Source organism: Xenopus laevis, chromosome 8L (genome assembly GCF_017654675.1).
Source record: "Xenopus laevis strain J_2021 chromosome 8L, Xenopus_laevis_v10.1, whole genome shotgun sequence".
Classification (NCBI taxonomy): Eukaryota; Metazoa; Chordata; class Amphibia; order Anura; family Pipidae; genus Xenopus; species Xenopus laevis.
The window spans coordinates 73680311-73699099 of NC_054385.1; the positions used below are offsets into that span (position 1 = coordinate 73680311).

At 38.1% G+C, this 18789-nt stretch overlaps 1 protein-coding gene across 1 annotated transcript; it reads left to right on the forward strand.

Moving 5' to 3' along the window:
- The first annotated feature begins 5635 nt into the window (after positions 1-5635).
- vash1.L (vasohibin 1 L homeolog) lies at positions 5636-15628 on the forward strand. The gene is made up of 7 exons (XM_018230347.2): positions 5636-6280; positions 8032-8120; positions 12556-12612; positions 13492-13566; positions 13785-14166; positions 14480-14586; positions 14666-15628. Exons 1-7 carry the CDS (start codon positions 6017-6019, stop codon positions 14733-14735), a joined length of 1044 nt encoding a protein of 347 aa, XP_018085836.1. The 5' UTR covers positions 5636-6016; the 3' UTR covers positions 14736-15628.
- Positions 15629-18789: the final 3161 nt, after the last annotated feature.

An 18789-nucleotide genomic window follows, 5' to 3' on the forward strand; every position in this document is an offset into this window, starting at 1 on the left:
GATACATGCAAATGCCTGCAGAAACACAAAGGGGTATATTTATCAGAGCGAAGTTAGAGATTGCCACAGTCCTCTAGAGTGAAATTCCACCACATTCCATTAATTTCTATGGGATTTTTAAAAGCGTATTTATCAATAGGTGAAAGTGAAAGTTACGCCTTTCAAAGTCCCATAAAAATGAATGGAGAGTGGCAGAATTTCACTTTAGAGGACTATGGTGATCTCTAACTTAACTGTTTGATAAATTTACCCCAAAGGCCTTAACACATAAACAATGCCTTTGCATAGATATGCATCCACAAATGTTCTGGACAGAGACAAAGATACTAGTGCAACATTTCACAGATGAACAAAAATGTTGGCAAACAAGACAGATGATTACACACACACAATGCACACATGCATACTGACATAAATAGTCAAACACAAAACATATACAAAAACATCATAGATCCACAAGTGTGCAAACATATATATTCTGACACACACACAAAGAATACTAGACATTTTGAGATGTAGCCAGCAGATCCAAGATACATATTGGTGGTGTCACTGTCTCCTGCATTTAAGACATAGATAAAATGCTGGTGACAGGCCCCAAACCATTACTCACTGCAGGCAGCAGCATTAATGAGACTTGAGGGGTTTGTTAACTGGCTCACTGCCAGAACCAAGACGTGGATGAAGAGCTAAAACCTTAAGGGTTGTTTAATTAAAACCAAATAAGTCTTTAGTAGAGTAGTTTTATTTTGTTCATTATTGGCAAAGCAATACATTTTTAATTTCCATTCTGCTCATGTACATATGAGATTAGGATTTAGGATAAATAGGGTACAATTTTGTCCAGGGTTTATTTTCACATTACAAAAAAGTTCCACATTACAGTAAAGCAAGGTGGTAAAATGTTTATGCAGTTTAGCTGTGTATATTTTCTCTATTCTGTTCTCCACTGGCATATGGAGGAGTTATCATATCAAAGAGATGTTTAGTCCCTCTACAATAGGAAGACACTAGTACGTAACCCCAGAGATGTGTAGTCCAGCTGTCCAAGAGAATATGTATGTGCATCTATAACAGTCAGAAGCTGGTTAATCAGATGGTCTGTAAATGAAACAGGGATAAGTGTAAGTGTAAGGGGAAAAATCTAATATTAGGTTTGCCACCATTTCTGTAAAAAAAAAATAAAGTCTTATATTTCCCTATTAATAACATTGACATCAAACAAAATCTTTAGTGCCCAGGCCAGTAAAATACTGTCCATGAGCATCCCTAGGTAAGATGCTAGTGGAAGGAAGAGTAGGATGTAATTCTTATTTGTTGGTAAATATCTAGCAGAATAGCAAGTAAAATATTTGATATTGATCTGATGATGAAATGTGCTAATATTTGGAAAACAAATGTCAAAGTGAAGGGAAGGTACCACTGTGGGCAGGAAGATGACTATGGATATGACCAGTGGAAGGGTTTGGAATGGGAACATTTATATACAGCAGTATAAAATTCCTGTCACACAGGGAGAAGAAGGAAAGGAGCCATTTACCTGACCTTGATCAAGGTCTGATTGACAGCTCTAATCAACCCTGAAACTTTATTAATTTTAATTGGTGGCAGCCATAACAGTAGAGCATTAAAAAGGATGAATGGAGACAATTCTGGATTATATCTCCTGTTAATTAGTTTGTCAGCACTGTTTTAATATTTCCTAATGAGGTTATACATCAAGTCTGACAACGCAGAGAGAAGAAAATATCAGGATCCTATATCCTCTAATTCCCTCAATGTTTACCTGTGAAGACTAAGGTCAGGTAGCATTTGGTGCCCAGATCATATTTTTGTGCTAAATATGTTAGCTCCTAAGGTAACTGTGTGCCGTACCAAATCCATGTCATGTTAGGTTAATGTAATGTGAAATGACTCTAGCTGAGAGTATGGTCTCAAAGAATTTTCTATGGGTGGGAATCACAGTGTAGCTGCTCCAGAATGAGTATTTATAGCTAGCATGAAGGGCTAATATATATATATATATATATATATATATATATATATATATATATATATATATATATATATATATATATAGTCAAATACAAGAGTCCTCTGCACTCAACCCATTATCAATATATTTAAGACAGAGACATTTTGTGCATACTGCTACTAAAAAATGCCTTACCCTTTAAACAACACAGGGATTGTTTGTCCATATATTGCAATATATTTAAGATGGCCAACTACGTCAAAGTCATCCCATATCTGGCCAGTCCTATGCTCAATGTTATCTGATTCATTAAGAATTCTATTGCTTCATTATACATTTTACAAAGGGACTAGGTTTTACCTGCAACTTACTTGCTGCTTTCAAGATAAACCTCCATACTTGGCTGCCATTTTTCAGTAGCAGTATGCACAAAATGTCGCTGTCTTAAATATATTGATAATGGGTTGAGCGCAGAGGAATCTTGTATTTGTCTATATGTATTTTGTGGTCACAGCCTCATTGCACCCCCGCCTAATGGTTTTAAAAAATAGTGGTGAGCACAACTTTCCCTTGTTTGTTATAGTTTATACAGGAGCAGTGACCAGCTCCATGTTGTAGCTCCCATCCTTCCCAGCTATAGTCAGGTGATCCCACTGGTGTCTAATAAAAGGGCAGCCAAGTATGGAGTTGACAATGCCATCAGAAATCTACTGATTATCAGTATGAAGAAGTCTCATATATTTTATTATTTCTGAATTATTTAATATAAAGGAAACCATTCACTTCTTCCATGCTTAAAAAATACAATACACTAAACTCTGTCAAAAAATAGTAGTAAACAAAAAGCCACAAGTGCTATAGACGTTAAAGAGGATACACAGTATTTAAAGTGGCCCTTTCACCCAGACACAAAAAGCTGTATAATAAAAGTCTGTTTCAAATTAAAGATGAAATACAATTTCTGTTTTTTGTTAAAAAATTTATAGTTGTTGTAAGCTCATTTAAAATCTCAGATGTTAATCAAACATTGTCTGCCCCTCCTTGGGACAGGGCAGACAATTACTTTTACTTTCCATTCAGGACTTCCTAGATGTCACTGCTCTCCCCACATTTCCCCCATTCTCTTCACCATTTAATTGTGTAACCAGAGCATGGGGATGAACATCAGGTGCACAAACAAGATTTTGAGATGATGCAAGGCTTGCCTTAATAACAGTATCCACAAAATATGGGCTGCTTGCTATAATTATGAGTTCCCAGACTGATGGAAACAAGATTCAAATAATTTATATAGTGTAATTAAAGTTCATTTTGATTGACTAATGTGATAAAATAGGATTATGGTTTTTTTTGGGTGAGGGGTCTCCTTTCAAAGGTTGCAATTTGCTCTGTGATGCCAACAAATAATAAGCAAATCTATCCCAAAAATTTGTCTTGAATGCATTGACTTCATTAAATGGGTTGATCACCTTTGAGTTAACTTTTAGTATGCTGTAGAGAGTGATATTCTGAGACAATTTGCAATTGGTTTTCACTTGAGTTAGTTATCTGTTTATTCTGTAGCTCTCCACATTACAATTTCTGGTTGCTAGGGTACAAATGACCCAAGCAACCATGCAATGACTTGAATTAGAGGCTGGAATATGAATAAGAAAGGGCCAGTATAGAAATACTACTAATAAAAAGTATCTACATTAAAAATGTGTAGTCTTACAGTGCATTTGTTTTTGAAAGCTGAATAGAGTCAGAGAAAGAAGGCAAATAATTAAAAAAAAAACTATTATAATGAAGACAAATCAAAAAGTTGCTTAGAAATGGTCATTCTACAACATAAAAGTCATCATAAAGGTGAAGCAACCTAAGCATTTTTTCAGCTGTAACTTTTCCCACACAAGACAGATATTTGAACTTTGCACATTGCACTGTATTTATAAATGAGGATTCATGTGCATTATATTTTATATTGGTCCATTAAAATGTATCTTCAAATATATATCATTTATGTACACACATAAGCCAGATACATGAACACTATTCAATGCGTATTATTAAATACTTGAAGTCATGCATGGTGTTGACATAGCTGTTAAGCAACTGTCTGTGGGTTTGATGTGACCATCCACACATCTGTTTAGTCTTTGGTCTGATTGAGAAAATTTTGATGGAAATATCAGGGCTTTATGATTTTTAGATTCGTCAGTGCATCATGAAAGAGGAGAGTTGGTACCGCCATCAGGGGGGCACAGGGGATACTGTTGTACTGCACCTGGGCCTAAAGGGGGGCCCGACTGTGCTCCACTTTTCTAAATAGTTGGGCCCCCCTTGACAGTGCCAAAGTCATGCAAAATTGCTGAAGTCCCGAAGAGCCGAAGTCCCAAAGGGTCGAAGTCCCAAAGTGCTGAAGACCTGAGGCCGCAAACGGAGCTGAAGCCGTGAAAAGACCTGGAGCTGAAGTCGTGAAGCCGCAAAAATACCCAAAGCCACATAATGAGCTGAAGTTGAAGTCCTGAAACTGTGAAAAGACCTGAAAGCCACGAAAAGACCAGAAGCCATGAAAGGACCCGAAGTTGAAGTCGTGAAGCCGTGAAAAGACCATAAAGCCACAAAAGGAGCTGAAGTTGAAGTCCTGAAACCGTGAAAAGACCCGAAAGCTGAGAAAAAACCTGAAGCCGTGAAAAGACCCAAAGCCATTTAAGGAGCTGAAGTTGAAGTCCTGAAACTGCAAAAGACCTGAAGCTGCGAAAAAAAACCCCAAGCCATGAAAGGAAACGAAGTTGAAGTCCTGAAGCCGCGAAAAGACCCGAAGCCACGAAAGGAGCCCAAAGCTAAAGACCCGAAGCCATGAGTTCAGTACTACTGAACACCAATGTTTTTTTCAATTTTATTAAACCCCTGGCCACGAATATATTATTTTAATACTCTATAGGAACCGCCACTAAGTTTTTTGTTTTTTTAAATTCTCGGGTCCCAGAAAACGTTGTTGTACAGGCCGTGATTTCTAGTGGAGGCCCTGCTCACTGTACAATGCGCAGTTAAATTCATATACAGGATACCAAACCTCTGGCAGCAGGGAGGCAGGAAATAAGAAATAAAAACAAATTAACAAAGGCTTCCTGTAATGCTGCCACCTAGCGGTCACATTTAGAACGATTGAGGCGCTGCACTTATTTCAGAAACGTAGGCGACATCTAGTGGTCGAACTAGAGAAACACTACCTATACATTTTGGTTACATTTTGTCACAAAGAGCGGCCTGAATTAATTGTGGGACATCTACAGTACAATCCGGACCAGCGTGCTCAGAAAATCGAAACTGCATGGAAAATCAGGGCATTTGGGAGGTGCTGCACAAATGGCTAACTAAATGTTAGACGCTGCTGCATGTAAGAACTCCCACACGTTCACACAGTCACAATATTATTGCTGTTTTGTAAAATAGCATTTTTTTTTTATGTCTTAGCTGTACTGGAACGGCCATTTAGAGCCCATTCAAGGCATTGTGTGGTACAATAGGCTGTTTACCGTAATTGGCTATTGTTCGTATCACTCTGAGACAAGCGCCAATCAGCAAATCGCACAATCCCTGTGCAAACCGTTATTTCTGTGGTGGGCATGAACTATCTGACGTCATCAACTCTCTGCTGTGTCCTATTGGCTGGACGGTTCCTGTTGGCCTTAACCAGACGTTCGCCAGAGAGACAAGGTTCCATTGTCTATGCATAGGAGAATCGTATTCTGTGCTCAGCCCTGAATGAGTTAAAGACGATCTCGCTGTCATATAGCTGCCCCTCCCGGTGCCGAGAGCTTTGTGTGCGGGAGAGGAAGGATTAGTAGCCGTTAGTCAATAGGGTGCAGACTAGTGGGGGTCAGAGGGCACAGTGTAGAGCAGGATGTTTGGGGTGCTGGCAAGCAAGCTGGGTGCATGAGACTGATCGCTGGGCGCATGGGGGCTAAATAGAGACACACTGTATGGAGTGACAGGAGATGCACTAAATGAAGCGTTCCATAGGGGAGCAGGGTGGTTCCAGCGTTACTCAGTAGGATGCGGATAGGACTTGCTTTGGGGGCTAGTTACGTGGAATGCGTGGGCTCTGTATTAACCTGTGGCAGGGGCGCAAGTGACATGTCTGAGCCGTTTCAGAATGGAGGGGATGAGGAGGACGGGGGAGCTCCGTTTTATGTGAATAGAGGGGGTCTCCCGATAGATGAACCAACATGGGAACGAATGTGGCAGTTCGTGGGCAGAACCCATCCCGACGGGGAGGCACTTGCGAGGAGGATTCGAGAGGCACAAGATCTGCCCCGGGTAAGTTCCTGGAGAGGAGTGAACAGTAGTTTGTAAGGAGCATGTTTGGCATCGGCACTCCTGCTGTGTCCTCGCTTCAACTGACTGACACCCAATTAGCTCACAGTGTCCCATCTGTAGAACTACCCCAGATCCTGCTCTCATTGCTTTCCACAGACACAGCCCCAGACACACCCTATTATTTTATAACAAGCCTAATCATATGCTGGCCCTGACCAATAGACTGCCATTTGTGCTGCCCTTTCACACCCTAATATAACTGTACTCGGTATAACAATGCTCTTCCTGGCTGTAACTAGAGGCCTGTGAGCCCTAGTACAAAATCTATTGCAAGAAATTTCCATCCTATGGGCCACAGTAGACATGTGGAGAGGTGGCTAGATAAGGCTATATTTATATATATATATCGCAATATGTTTATAGTATTAGTGAAGCTTATTTGGCTTGACTAGCATTGGAAAATAGCATTTGGAACTATGGGTCCCCTCTAATATAAAAACTATAAAGGCTTGTGTTAAAATAGCATTCTGCCTATTGTTTTTTTTTTCCTTAAAATACTGTATCTACTGTTGAACAAAATCTTAAAGGGGGTTGTTCACCTTCCAAACACTTTTTTTCAATTCAGTTGTTTTAGCTGCCTGTAATGAAACCCAGAGATTCTGCTCAGCAGGGACAAAGATAAGAAATGTATCAACTAAATGTATTAATTTAGAACAGCTTACAGGGTCGGTGACCCCCCTTCCAGAACTGCTTCAGAAGGTGAAAAATTTCACTTTGCACTTCAATATTATAAAAACAGTGACACATAGAAAGTCATTGGAAAAAGTATTTCTGGTGATCTATCTGAAAACAAGTAGTTGTTTGAAGGTGAACCACCCCTTTAACCCAAAAACTGTTTAATTATTATACTTTACTTCTTGTTAATCTGCAGATTCACTTTGCACTGGCTAACACTGTGAGGTGACATTTTCAATCCATGAACTGTTATTTATAGTAAATGGATATTGGTCGGGCAAGCATACATGCACATATAATTATACACAACTTTGTATGCCCACCATTAAATCCCTATCAAATTGACTCTCTATGGTCAATTGTATTAACATAACATTACTTGTATAGCAAACTCTTATCTGAAAGCCTTAGGGGCATGCATCAGCTGGAGGCTATGTATATGGAATGCAAGGTCTCTTTAGCCTTTTATGTGCCACTTGCTGCTAGTGAACAGAATCAACAGTGTCGGCACAATGTTACTTTTATTCCAGTACTATAGATTCTAAGACAGGGGGTACTTAGAGGGCTAAACTAGCACACCCGATTCCAGGTGGTAGTAAAGGTAAACATAAAACTATAATGCATTAGTAGTATAATTTATTTAAAAAGTTTATTTTTAAAAGTTAAAATAGAGCGCATATTCAATACAATATTTATTTGGCTCATGTTGAACAGCGGTGTATGCTGTTCCGCAAAAGCAAACTGTATAGTGCTGTATAGAGATATGATTACACCAAAAATGCAAAAAAGTTGATCAAGATATAAATCCATATAAACTGAAGCTCCTCTATTTATCCTCCTTATATAATACACACACACACCATGCTTTACACATTTATCTAATGTGAACTTGCTATCCAAATTCATGAATGCACGAACCACTTTATAATTTATCAAAGTGTACATTGCTGCATGTTGTTCATAGTTTGAGTACATATGATCTAGTAATTACAATTTGAATTCTTTTTGATCTATAGGTTCCAATCCCAAGTGTTCCATCCTTTCATGCTGGAGCCTCCGTTCCAGAACGTGTAGAGGCCATTCAAAGATACATTCGAGAGCTGCAGTATCCTTAATATTGCCAAGTGCCTTTTGCTTAGAGCTTCTTTCTAGGAGATGTGAATATTAAATGAGTTTTTAAGCACAAAAATATGTCTAATCTTAAGCAAGTCTTTTGTAAATGTAATTATTTTTGAAAACAGCATCTGTCGGTTGCTAGAAACAATGAAGCAGAAGCCAGCTGATTAACAGACCTGTGAAGAAGCATGCAGGGCATTATGAGGGTGGGATCTCCATGTAGCAAGCCTGCTTTTAAAAGAGCTGTTTGCCAAATATGTCTATGTAGGGTAACCAGTAGAAGCTCTGTGGCCTTGGCCACCACCTAAGTTTGCTTCTCCTATAGCATGGTTAAATCTGTGTTACTGTGGGTGACAAATCTGAAAATGCTTCCTACTGGCAATTAGTGGAAATCACCAGCGGAAAAACATGCACGCCGCTTCACTTTGAGGAGTTGTCCAAAGTTCCCTCACGAGTTGACTGCAAAAAGCCAAATCAACTCGTATGGTTTCTTTCGGGAGATAAGCATTATTGCCTGTGGGAAAGCATCTTAGAGAAATGGAACCGCAGATTTAACTGCGTTCGACAGATCTCCCTGTATGCCGTTGCCCCTTAAATGGGAGCTATTATGGATTTTAAAGTCAGTAATGTGAAAATTTAACTATTTGTATACATCTAGTAAAAAATAGATAATTTAGGTAACATTTATAAAGCAAGTCATCCGCAACTGCATTAAGACTAATAAAAGTACAATTCTGGTTGATTACTATAAGGTTCCTACTAAAGATAGTTCATCAGTTTTGAGACTTCCCACAACTATATGCTTTTATCTTCTTTCATTGTCAGCTCTGTTTGGAGGCATGGGTAATGCTGTGAGGGACGTTCTGCCGTTCAGTCCAGTTACATTCTTCATTAGCAGTTGTGTGGCTGTAACCATTCCTTCCAGCATTATTCTCCACTTGCCCTTCGTCTGTACCCTGCATGCATGTCTTTAGCTCTACTCTGCCTGCAGCCATCCATGCCATTTTAGTACAACTGTCATCATCCCCATCATTAGAACTTGCACACATCACAGCCTACTAGCTGAAATATCTTCCCAAATGGTATCATCATGGTTTCTCAGTTGGCAGAGGTGTTCTAACACTCGCACTTGAATGCGTTTATTCAATTGAATGCCAAAAATGTTTCCAAAATGAGAGAATTTTTATTCTAAGCAACTCATCTATATTTCCTACCTATTAGTTGTGAGATTCTACAAGTTAAGCTGGCCTACACAAAGATTTTTGCCCAGTTTGGCCACCCATGCATGGATTATACTGTGGGTCAACAAGTATCCATTGGACTAAAATAAATGAAAGATAAAAATGTTCGAAAGCAGATGTGGCACACTCTCTGTACTCATACCCATTAACATTCACTCCACTGGTCAAGGTGCAGTGTGATCATACATTTGAGCATATCAGCTATAGTATTGGTGGAGTAATTAAAGGAAAACCGTACCCACCAAACAATGTAGGTCTCTATAAAAACATATTGCATAAAACAGCTCATATGTAAAATCCTGCTTCGTGTAAATAAACCATTTTCATAATCATATACTTTTTTAGTAGTATGTGCCATTGGGTAATCATAAGTAGAAAATTGCCATTTTAAAAAAATAAGGGCCGCCCCAGGGGAGCGTACAATTCAATGTGCACACAAACATACTAAACAAACCCTACATGTCACATGAGCCAATTAACAGACAGAGTTGTGTCATTTGCTTCCACACTTCTTCCTGTTACAGTTGGGAGTTGAAGTATTTCTGGTCAGGTGATCTCTGAGGCAGCACACAGACCATCACGAAATGGTGGCTGAATGCAAGAGATGTAAAAGGGCAGTATTTGCTTAAATATATATTCCAGTTTGGTAAGATTCTTTAAAATGCCACTTAATATGATATAAACTATCTGTTGCTTGTGTTCATTTTGGGGGTATAGTTTTCCTTTAAGCCCTGTATTTGCCTCCATTAAAAGGAATTGTTCAGTATAAAAATAAACACTGGGTAAATAGATATGCTGTGCAAAATGAAAAATGTTTCCAATATAGTTAGTTAGCCAAAAATATAATGTATAAAGCTGGCGTGACTGGATGTCTAACATAATAGCTAGAACACTTGCAGCTCTCTTGGTTTCCTCTGGTTACCAGGCAGTAAACAATCAGTGACTTGAGGGGGGGGGGGTACGTGGGTCATAACTTTGCTTTTGAATCTGATCTGCATGCTAAGGATCAATTGCAAACTCATTAAACAGAAACATCACATGTGGCCCCCTTAAAGTGATACTGACACTAAAAAACTACTTTTTATAAATTAGTTTTTTGCTGAGAGGTTTGTTTAAGTGATTGTTAGTTTGTTTCTAAACCTGACTGTTTTGCCAACCTGACTGTCCCATCTCAGCCTGTAAGTTAAAGTTTCTAATGCTAACAGACTTCTGCTGCACAAATATGGCAGCCCCCTCATACAGGAATATGGGGCACCAGACAGGTAATGTAAAGTATTACTTTATGGCAAAGTTATAAGTAACTTTCAAAGGCAATATTATGATAGATTTAAAAAAAGTTTAATTTCTGGTGGCAATATCTCTTTAAAGTCGCTGACTAACTCAGAGTTAGAGAGCTGAAAAGCAGCAAGTTGTGTTCTGTCCTGTTATGTTAAGACATCCAGTCACTCCAGCCTTTATAGATTGCATTTTTGGCTAACTATATTGGAAACATTTTTTATTTTGCACAGCCTATCTCTTTACCCAGTTTTTATAAGTAACTGTTCATTTAACGGTGTAAGAAAGTTAAAAAAAGTTGAATGTGATTTCTGACACATTGGGCGTTTTCTAATTCCAAAAATCATGTAAAAGTTGTGGTACAATGCATATTTGGTAACAGTGGCATCACAATGTGGTGAACAGCCAAAGTGTATTTATATTCTAGTTGAAAACAAGTCAGTGCATGTGGGCTCTGAATCCCTGTGAACCTTTACATCTGATTCCACATGCAAACAGTTCAACAGTACTTGCATAAAAATTGGAGGTATGAGGAGGTCCAAACATATCTATTATGAAATATTTTGTTAAGGTGTTTGAAGCTCATTGTTGTTGAGTGAAAGCCCAAAGTTATGGGATCCATTACCCAGAATTACGGGAAGGTCATCTCTAATAGACTCAATTCTAATCAAATAATTCTACGTTTTAGAAATGATTTCCCTTTTTTCTATAATTAGACCTTGATAAAACGAATCCTTATTTAGGCCAAAACAATACTATTGTGTTTAATATTTAAAGAAATTCCCAGCATTCTGGATAACGGGTCCCATATATCTATTCATATTATATATCCATAATATATATATATATATATATATATATATATATATATATATATATATATATATATATATATATATATATATATATATATATATATATATATTATATATATTATATATATACAGTACCTGTAATGCATATTCTTTTATCAATTATAATGAATACCTGTATTACCTCCTTCTAAAGATTCCCTCATAACATTAAAAGGATGAGGTGATTGCATGCCTTCTACGCAAAAATGTAGAGTGACTCCTTTTATTGGCTAAATCCGATTATCATCATTTATTAAAGCGCCCACAATAATCGAGATCTTACAATAATTTACCAAAAAAGGATTACAGAATAAACACAGTTTTTTTGGGACCTGCTCATAAGAGCATACTATCTAATCAAAATGCAAGCTTTCAATACTGTTTAGGTCTCTTCTACATTCATAGCACATTCTGAATAAGATTCTCGTGTTTAAGGATACTGTTACTGTGGTGGCAGTACTGTTAAGGATATGCTAATAAACATTATTTTATTCTATATAATCTTAGATCTTATAATAGTTGTTCCCTTTAGAGAAATTAGACCCTAAAATCCATGTCACAGGCTGTCAAATACCTGACTGCTAGCTCTGATTATTTTACATTTTATACTATTAATCTGTGTAGTGCCACAAGTCATGCAGAATGACAAAATCAAAGAGGCTGTCTGAGAAATGGCTAAATAAAAATCCATAGCTAAAATGAAAAGGATTGTGATTGTAAGCTCTTCTAAATGGGGGTCTTTTCACTTCTTGTATCGGTTGGTTTGTATGTATAGCTGTATGTTTATTGTACAGAGCTGCAGAATATGTTGGAGTTAATGCTTGTTAATAATCATTTTTAGTTGAATGGGGAGGTATTTAAAAAAAAAAAAAAAAAACTGTAGTGAGGTTCATAGAGAGCAGAAGGGTATATTCTAGCAAGCGTTATAGAAAGCAACATAGGAAAGATATATATATTTTATGGTGCAGTATTTGCGAGTAAGAAATGGTAAGAAGCATGTCTGTCATAAGCGGTTTACCACAACTCACTGATATTGTACTTGACAAAACTTCAGATACAATCACACAGGCACACAGTTCTTTGAAATCAAGAAGACACGACCCCTCACAGGGTATGCATTGTTTTTACAGAATATCTAAGGCTTCTCAAGCCATGAATGTTACAGGGGTGATCATAGTGCAACCAGAGGACAACTAAATCCTAAATTATTAAAGGGGAACTCCACACAAATATAACTTAAGCTGTTTGAAAAGTAAACATAATTTCAAGTAACTTTGCAATATACATCAATTAAAAATATGCAGACTTTTCATGATTTTGAATGGTTTGGAACAGTTTCCTAAGCCTAGCCCCCTGCTGATCTGTCTGACTTCTTTGCTGAGCTGGCTGACTACTGTTACTTTGTATCAACAGCCATCTGCATCCTCCAAACCCCACAACTCCCTGTACACGTGATTTCAATAAGGAAAGGAACATCACAGTGTAATGCATTGTGGGTTATGTAGTTCCTGCATGCTGTCTGTAAGCTGTGGAGAAGTTGTTACAATTTGTAACATCAGTGTTTATGTAGTCCCTCCTTCCCTGCCAGGATTTGAAATGATGCAGAAGAGAAGAACTGTTAAACAGCTGGATTTCAGCATATAAAATGGCATTTATTCATACTTTTTGAAGAAACCAGTAACTGAGATGGGTATATTAGGGGTTTTTGTGATATGTGGGCCTCTTTATCAAATTTTGGTTTGGAAGCCGGAGTTCCCCTTTAAGCTAGAAATGATGCAACTTGTGAATAAGGCACAGAAGCCATAAAACACTGAACAATTAAAGCTTTTAAAGTTGTACTCATTTTGTAATATATCTTGATCAGTATTCGTTGCTTGCCAGCCTTCCCTATTGGTGTTGTCAGCATTCCATGTACAGTACTGAGTGTTGTGCCCTGCTTTAGGTTCTTCCTAGACATGCTAGCAAGAGATCTCTTAAATTTTTTTTTCAGACTAATGGACCTAGCCAAAGAGATGACCAAAGAGGCTCTACCAATTAAATGTTTGGAGGCTGTCATTCTGGCAATGTATCCTTTATACGGACCATATTACGGTCCTGTTCAAACAATAATCAGATAATTAGAATCTGATAACCACTTGCAAACCTATTTCTTATTATAAATGTTTTTTATTAGCATAAAATCTGATGTTAACCATTATGGGGATTGGGTACGTTTCCTGGATGTTTGCAAATTGTAGTTTGTTCCATACTTAAATTTGATGGCCTCCTAAACCTCTCCTGCAGCTACCTGACTAACAGCATTACTGGGCTGGAGCGCTTTCCTATCAGTTTTAAGACCCAATTTTCTGGTGGTTGCTTTAGGCATATTGTCCTGGGGCTTCACTGGGGCAATCATTTTGGGGCACTAGGCATCAGCCGACGTGATGATTTGATGTATAAGCCACTGAAGCACCGTACTCTGAGTGACTTGCTTGAAGACTTCCGTGACGCCTACTCTAAATGTTGGCACACATTACGTAAAGTGAAGATTGGTCCCTATGTCTCCCATGACCCACACAGTGTGGAGCAGATCGACTGGAAGCACTCTGTTCTTGATGTCCAGGAGCTTGGAAGAGAGGGTCTGCGCAGAGAATTGGAGCGCCACAGCAGAGAGATGCGACTCAGGGTGAAGCAGGAACTATATGTGGTTATCTTAGTGGGTAGACAAAAGAAGTAGATAGGCAGCAATAGTAGAAGTTGGAAATTTATTTGCATAGACACTAAACATGTAACACAGAAAGGAATATTCTTTGTAGGTATTGTAGACAATATAAATATCAGAAAGTAATATCCTTAAAAAAGAAGGCTTAATGGCCAAATTGGAAAAAAAAAGTTTACTAAAAATATGGTAAAGCAGTATAGGGGTTGGGGGGGCAGAACAACAAAATGGTTGTCATGCCCATACTCATGTTATCTTAACAATGATCCCCTTCTATCAGATAACCAAGGGACCTCCTTCCCCACCTAAGGACCGAAAGAGAGATGTTACTGCCTCCCCACAAAGAGGACAATCCAGCCCTCAACGCAGAGATCGCCCTGAAAGACGGTAATATGTCTGCTTTAAAAATCTGTATGCATTGCTCAAGCAAATTACTAGTAATTTACCATTGTCTTTCTTCTTGCAGCTCATCGGGGGAAAAATCTGCAGACTCTAAGTCTCTCCCTGATCTCGGTGGTTATCAGATTCGAGTATGAAGGGAATTAAAGAAAAAAACTAGGAATTCTAAGAGGAATAGATCCATTTTTGCCAGACTGGTCCAAGGGATTTCTTTTGTACCCCAATGAAGGCTGGAGCCATGGGAGATGAATTACATAATGACTACTGAAATGTTCCTTTTATAACACAATACTACCTTCTGTCCTAGTCTATCATTTTCTCCAGATTATTCCATCAAGATCTTCTAACCAACCTGGCCTGTTCTCTTTAGTGCAAGGGCAGAGAGAGACCAGTCACAAAACTAAACTTTAAACTGAAGAGTGGTTTACAGAATGGCATTTGCTTGTAAAAAAAAATTATGTTCTAGAGCAGCCTATGAACATGAATGGAGCAGTTTTGCCTAGATACAATGGCTTAGATTTGTCTTGGAATGGTCTGTGTGTTTCGGTAATTTACACCTGGCTAGAAAGTGTGTGTGTTGGTGAACCTGGGTGGCCAATTTTGGTCTTGGAGATGCCTGGTGTATTTACAATGACAGGACAACTCAATCTTAGAGTAGTAAATATCCAGAGATTAGGTAGATCCATTTTTGTCTGTGTGCTGGGGTGATTGGTCAGTGAATCGTGTTTAGGCTTATTTTCTTTGGAGTAGTCTGTGTGGAAACTGGATAGTTTGGAACTGGAGAAAGTTTGATGTGGGTTGCCTTATAATAGACAATCTACTTTGATTTGGAGTTGTTTCTGGGAAAGGTATGTGTTAAGTCTGTCCTCTGTATGTGAGGAATAAAGATTTGCCTGGCAATAATCTGTAGGCAATGAAAGACTTCCCCTTGAAATAGATCCTCTTGATATGCATTTGTTCTGCCTTAGAGTAGTCTGTGAATTGGGATTTGGGATGCCTTCCCTGGAATAATGTGTACAGATACTATAGGTCTGCTCTGTATTAGTAAGCATATAGGGTTGATAAATGGAATATGCATCCAAATACACTTCTTAAAAAAAAATTTTGTTGCTAAATAATAATTTTCATTTAAAAATGGCTGCTTTTTGGACCCCTTGACCAGCTAGCTGCTATTATATTCCTGGCAACATTTCTTGTAGGATGAACATGATCTTGAATTTATTTTGTATTGTGGTATAGGAAAGAGTATTTATTGCATTGCATAAATGCATTTCGACTACCCCCAGTAACAACAGGATCCATATATGCAAAAGCAAAAATACTTCTGCACCTCAAGTAGTTATCATGGTAAAAAGGTATGTCATAATACAATGTACAAACCCCACAGACTGTAGAATTTTGGTGTTCTGTGACCTTTAATGCCTATAAATGAGTCATTCAAGCAAGAAACGAGTAAGGCTATGGTTTGTGTGGTTTGTACATTTTTCAAATTATTATTTAAATACATATATTTTTTTAATGTGTTCATACCCTTTAAAATGTATGGTACAGGTATGGGATGCTTTATCCGGAAACCTGCTATTCAGAAAGCTACGAATTACAAAATGGGTGTCTCCCATAGACTCCATTTTATCCAAATAATCCAGATTTTTAAAAATAATTTCCTTTTTCTCTGCAGTAATAAAATAGTACCTTGAACTTGATCCAAACCAAGATATACCGGTAATGAATCCTTATTGGAAGCAAAACCAGCCTATTGGGTTTATTTAATGGTTACTTGATTTTCTAGTAGACGTATGAAGATCCAAATTATAGAAAGACCCCCTTATCCAGAAAAGCCCAGGCCCAAGCATTCTGGATAACAGGTCCCATACCTGTAATACATACTTATTTGTAAAAAATTTTTCCTGAAAAGTGACATTTTTAACCTGCGGGTGAGGGGTTCAAAATAGTTTTTTTTAAAAACTCAGGGACTCAAAAGTTGTAGGATTTTTAATTTAAATATTTTAATGGGAAGTCCTAATTAAATCCAATTTGCTTGCAGTACTGACACTGTACTGTGTTGTGTTGTGCATGTTCCATGTATCAAATTTTGTGTGCCTATGTAACGGAACAGAAGTTTAACTCTGTACATGTCTGTTTGCAGGGGGAAGTAAGAGTCATGCCTGAGTGACTATGACAGTATACTTGAGTATTTCAGGTCGTTAATCACTATGGCAAAGAAGCATCAGTATTAACCCTTTGTCTGCTTTTTGCACATGTTATGCAGGTTGCCTTGTCCCTAAACCACATGTGCCAGCTAATGAAAAACCACTAATCACTGTTACATGCCATGTGATGTCACTGCACGGGTCTGTCAGGGGACACACCACTTTCTCACCTTACATTTTATTCTCATTTATCCGAGCACTTTTATAATGAAATATTAATAAATGGAAAATGATTCCTCATATCCCAGTTTTTACGGTTACTCTCTTTGCACAGAATGATCTCTTCTTTTATGGTATATAGCTGCTATCATCAATAAAATGGATGCACCAAAGAAATGCTGATAGAAAGCAACATGGATTAGGTATGAAAGCAGCAGCAAGAGAAGGTTTGTGTCATTGTTCATGTACTTTGATATTGCGCTTTTATACTTCTACCTGTCACCACTGATGTTGACTTTATAGGTCCAGTGGAACGCATGGCCATCTTTAATTCTATTTCCCCTGGAGGTGTGGCCTAATTAATAGCAAAGTTAGTATGTATCACAGCAGCGGCTGGAGATAGGCCCTGGGTACCCCAGTCGTACTCTGTGTTTCTTTAAACAACAACAAGATATTTAGATTATGTTTAGTGCAACAATCAGTGGGTTATTTAGACCTTGAACAAATGGCACCAGCTACTATATTCTATATTCCCAACACTGAGTTGTATCGAGGGATGCTCTGAATCCACTATTTTGGCATTTGGCCAAACTCCCAAATCCTTTGTGAAAGAGTCGGCCGAATGCAGAACTGAATCCTAACTTGCATATGCTGCACACACATTAAAATTTTTTTAACTTCCTTGTTTTGTGACAAAAAGTCACATGAACTGGATTCGGTTCAACAAGGCACGAGGATTCATCCAAACCCTGCTCAAAAAGGCTGACTCCTGGCGAATACTGAACAGAATCCTGGATTCTGTGCATTCCTAGTGGTATCAAGTATAAACTTGGCAGCTGCAGATCAACTAGTAGAGTGCACTTTATATGGCAAGCAGGAAGTGTTACCAAAGAACATGACATATCCAGGACTGTTGGGACAAACTATTGACATGTAGTATGGTCTGGTAGCATTTACTGGCACGGAAACAGGTAGTGTAAGCTTTATGAAGACAACAATTATTAATGGTATTACCATTTTATTATAGGCAGTCGGCACTAGGAATCCATGCAATTATACAGATTCAGATTCTGGCACGCTGATCACATTATACATTGAAAGGCAGTGGTTCCTATCATTATGGGGGGGTTTGTGGATGCACACCTAAGGCCAATTTCAAAAAGTATAATTTCAAAAAGTATAAAGCCCTGTCTAAGTAATTCAAGTAAATATGCCAGTGCATTTAATTTTGAAACAGGGTTTTTTTGTTACAAAGTTATGATCATAATATTGATAAGCCACCATACCACGTCAAGGTAAAACCCCACATGGTGGTCCCTAACTTATTTATCTTTAGTCATAGTAAACAAGGTACATTACCTCTCTGTAGTAGCAATTCTTTGTATAAACATCTCCTGTGCCTTGGTTTCAACTCTGTGCTAGATCCTCCCCCGCCAACTTGCTGAGCGGCTTTTAAGAGGGAGAGACTGCCTTAACCAACGCCCATTTTTTACCTTGACGTGGTATGGTGGCTTATCAATATTATGATCATAACTTTGTAACAAAAAAACCCTGTTTCAAAATTAAATGCACTGGCATATTTACTTGAATTACTTAGACAGGGCTTTATACTTTTTGAAATTATACTTTTTGAAATTGGCCTTAGGTGTGCATCCACAAACCCCCCCAGAGTGGTTCCTATCATCTCATGAACTGTCATTTCTGAGATATTCAATGGCTACTGCCACCCCAAGCACATTTATACAGTTTGAGACTATTTACCTAAAGGACTACAGCTGGATCTGGCCCAAAGGCTGCTGTTTTCTTTTCACGTCAAATAATC

Coding starts and splice junctions, on each gene's coding strand:
- vash1.L (XM_018230347.2), top strand. CDS start 6,017: ATGCGGATAGGACTTGCTTTGGGGGCTAGTTACGTGGAATGCGTGGGC. Junction 6,281..8,031: donor AGGCACAAGATCTGCCCCGG/GTAAGTTCCTGG, acceptor TTTGATCTATAG/GTTCCAATCCCAAGTGTTCC. Junction 13,567..13,784: donor GAGGCTGTCATTCTGGCAAT/GTATCCTTTATA, acceptor CCTCTCCTGCAG/CTACCTGACTAACAGCATTA.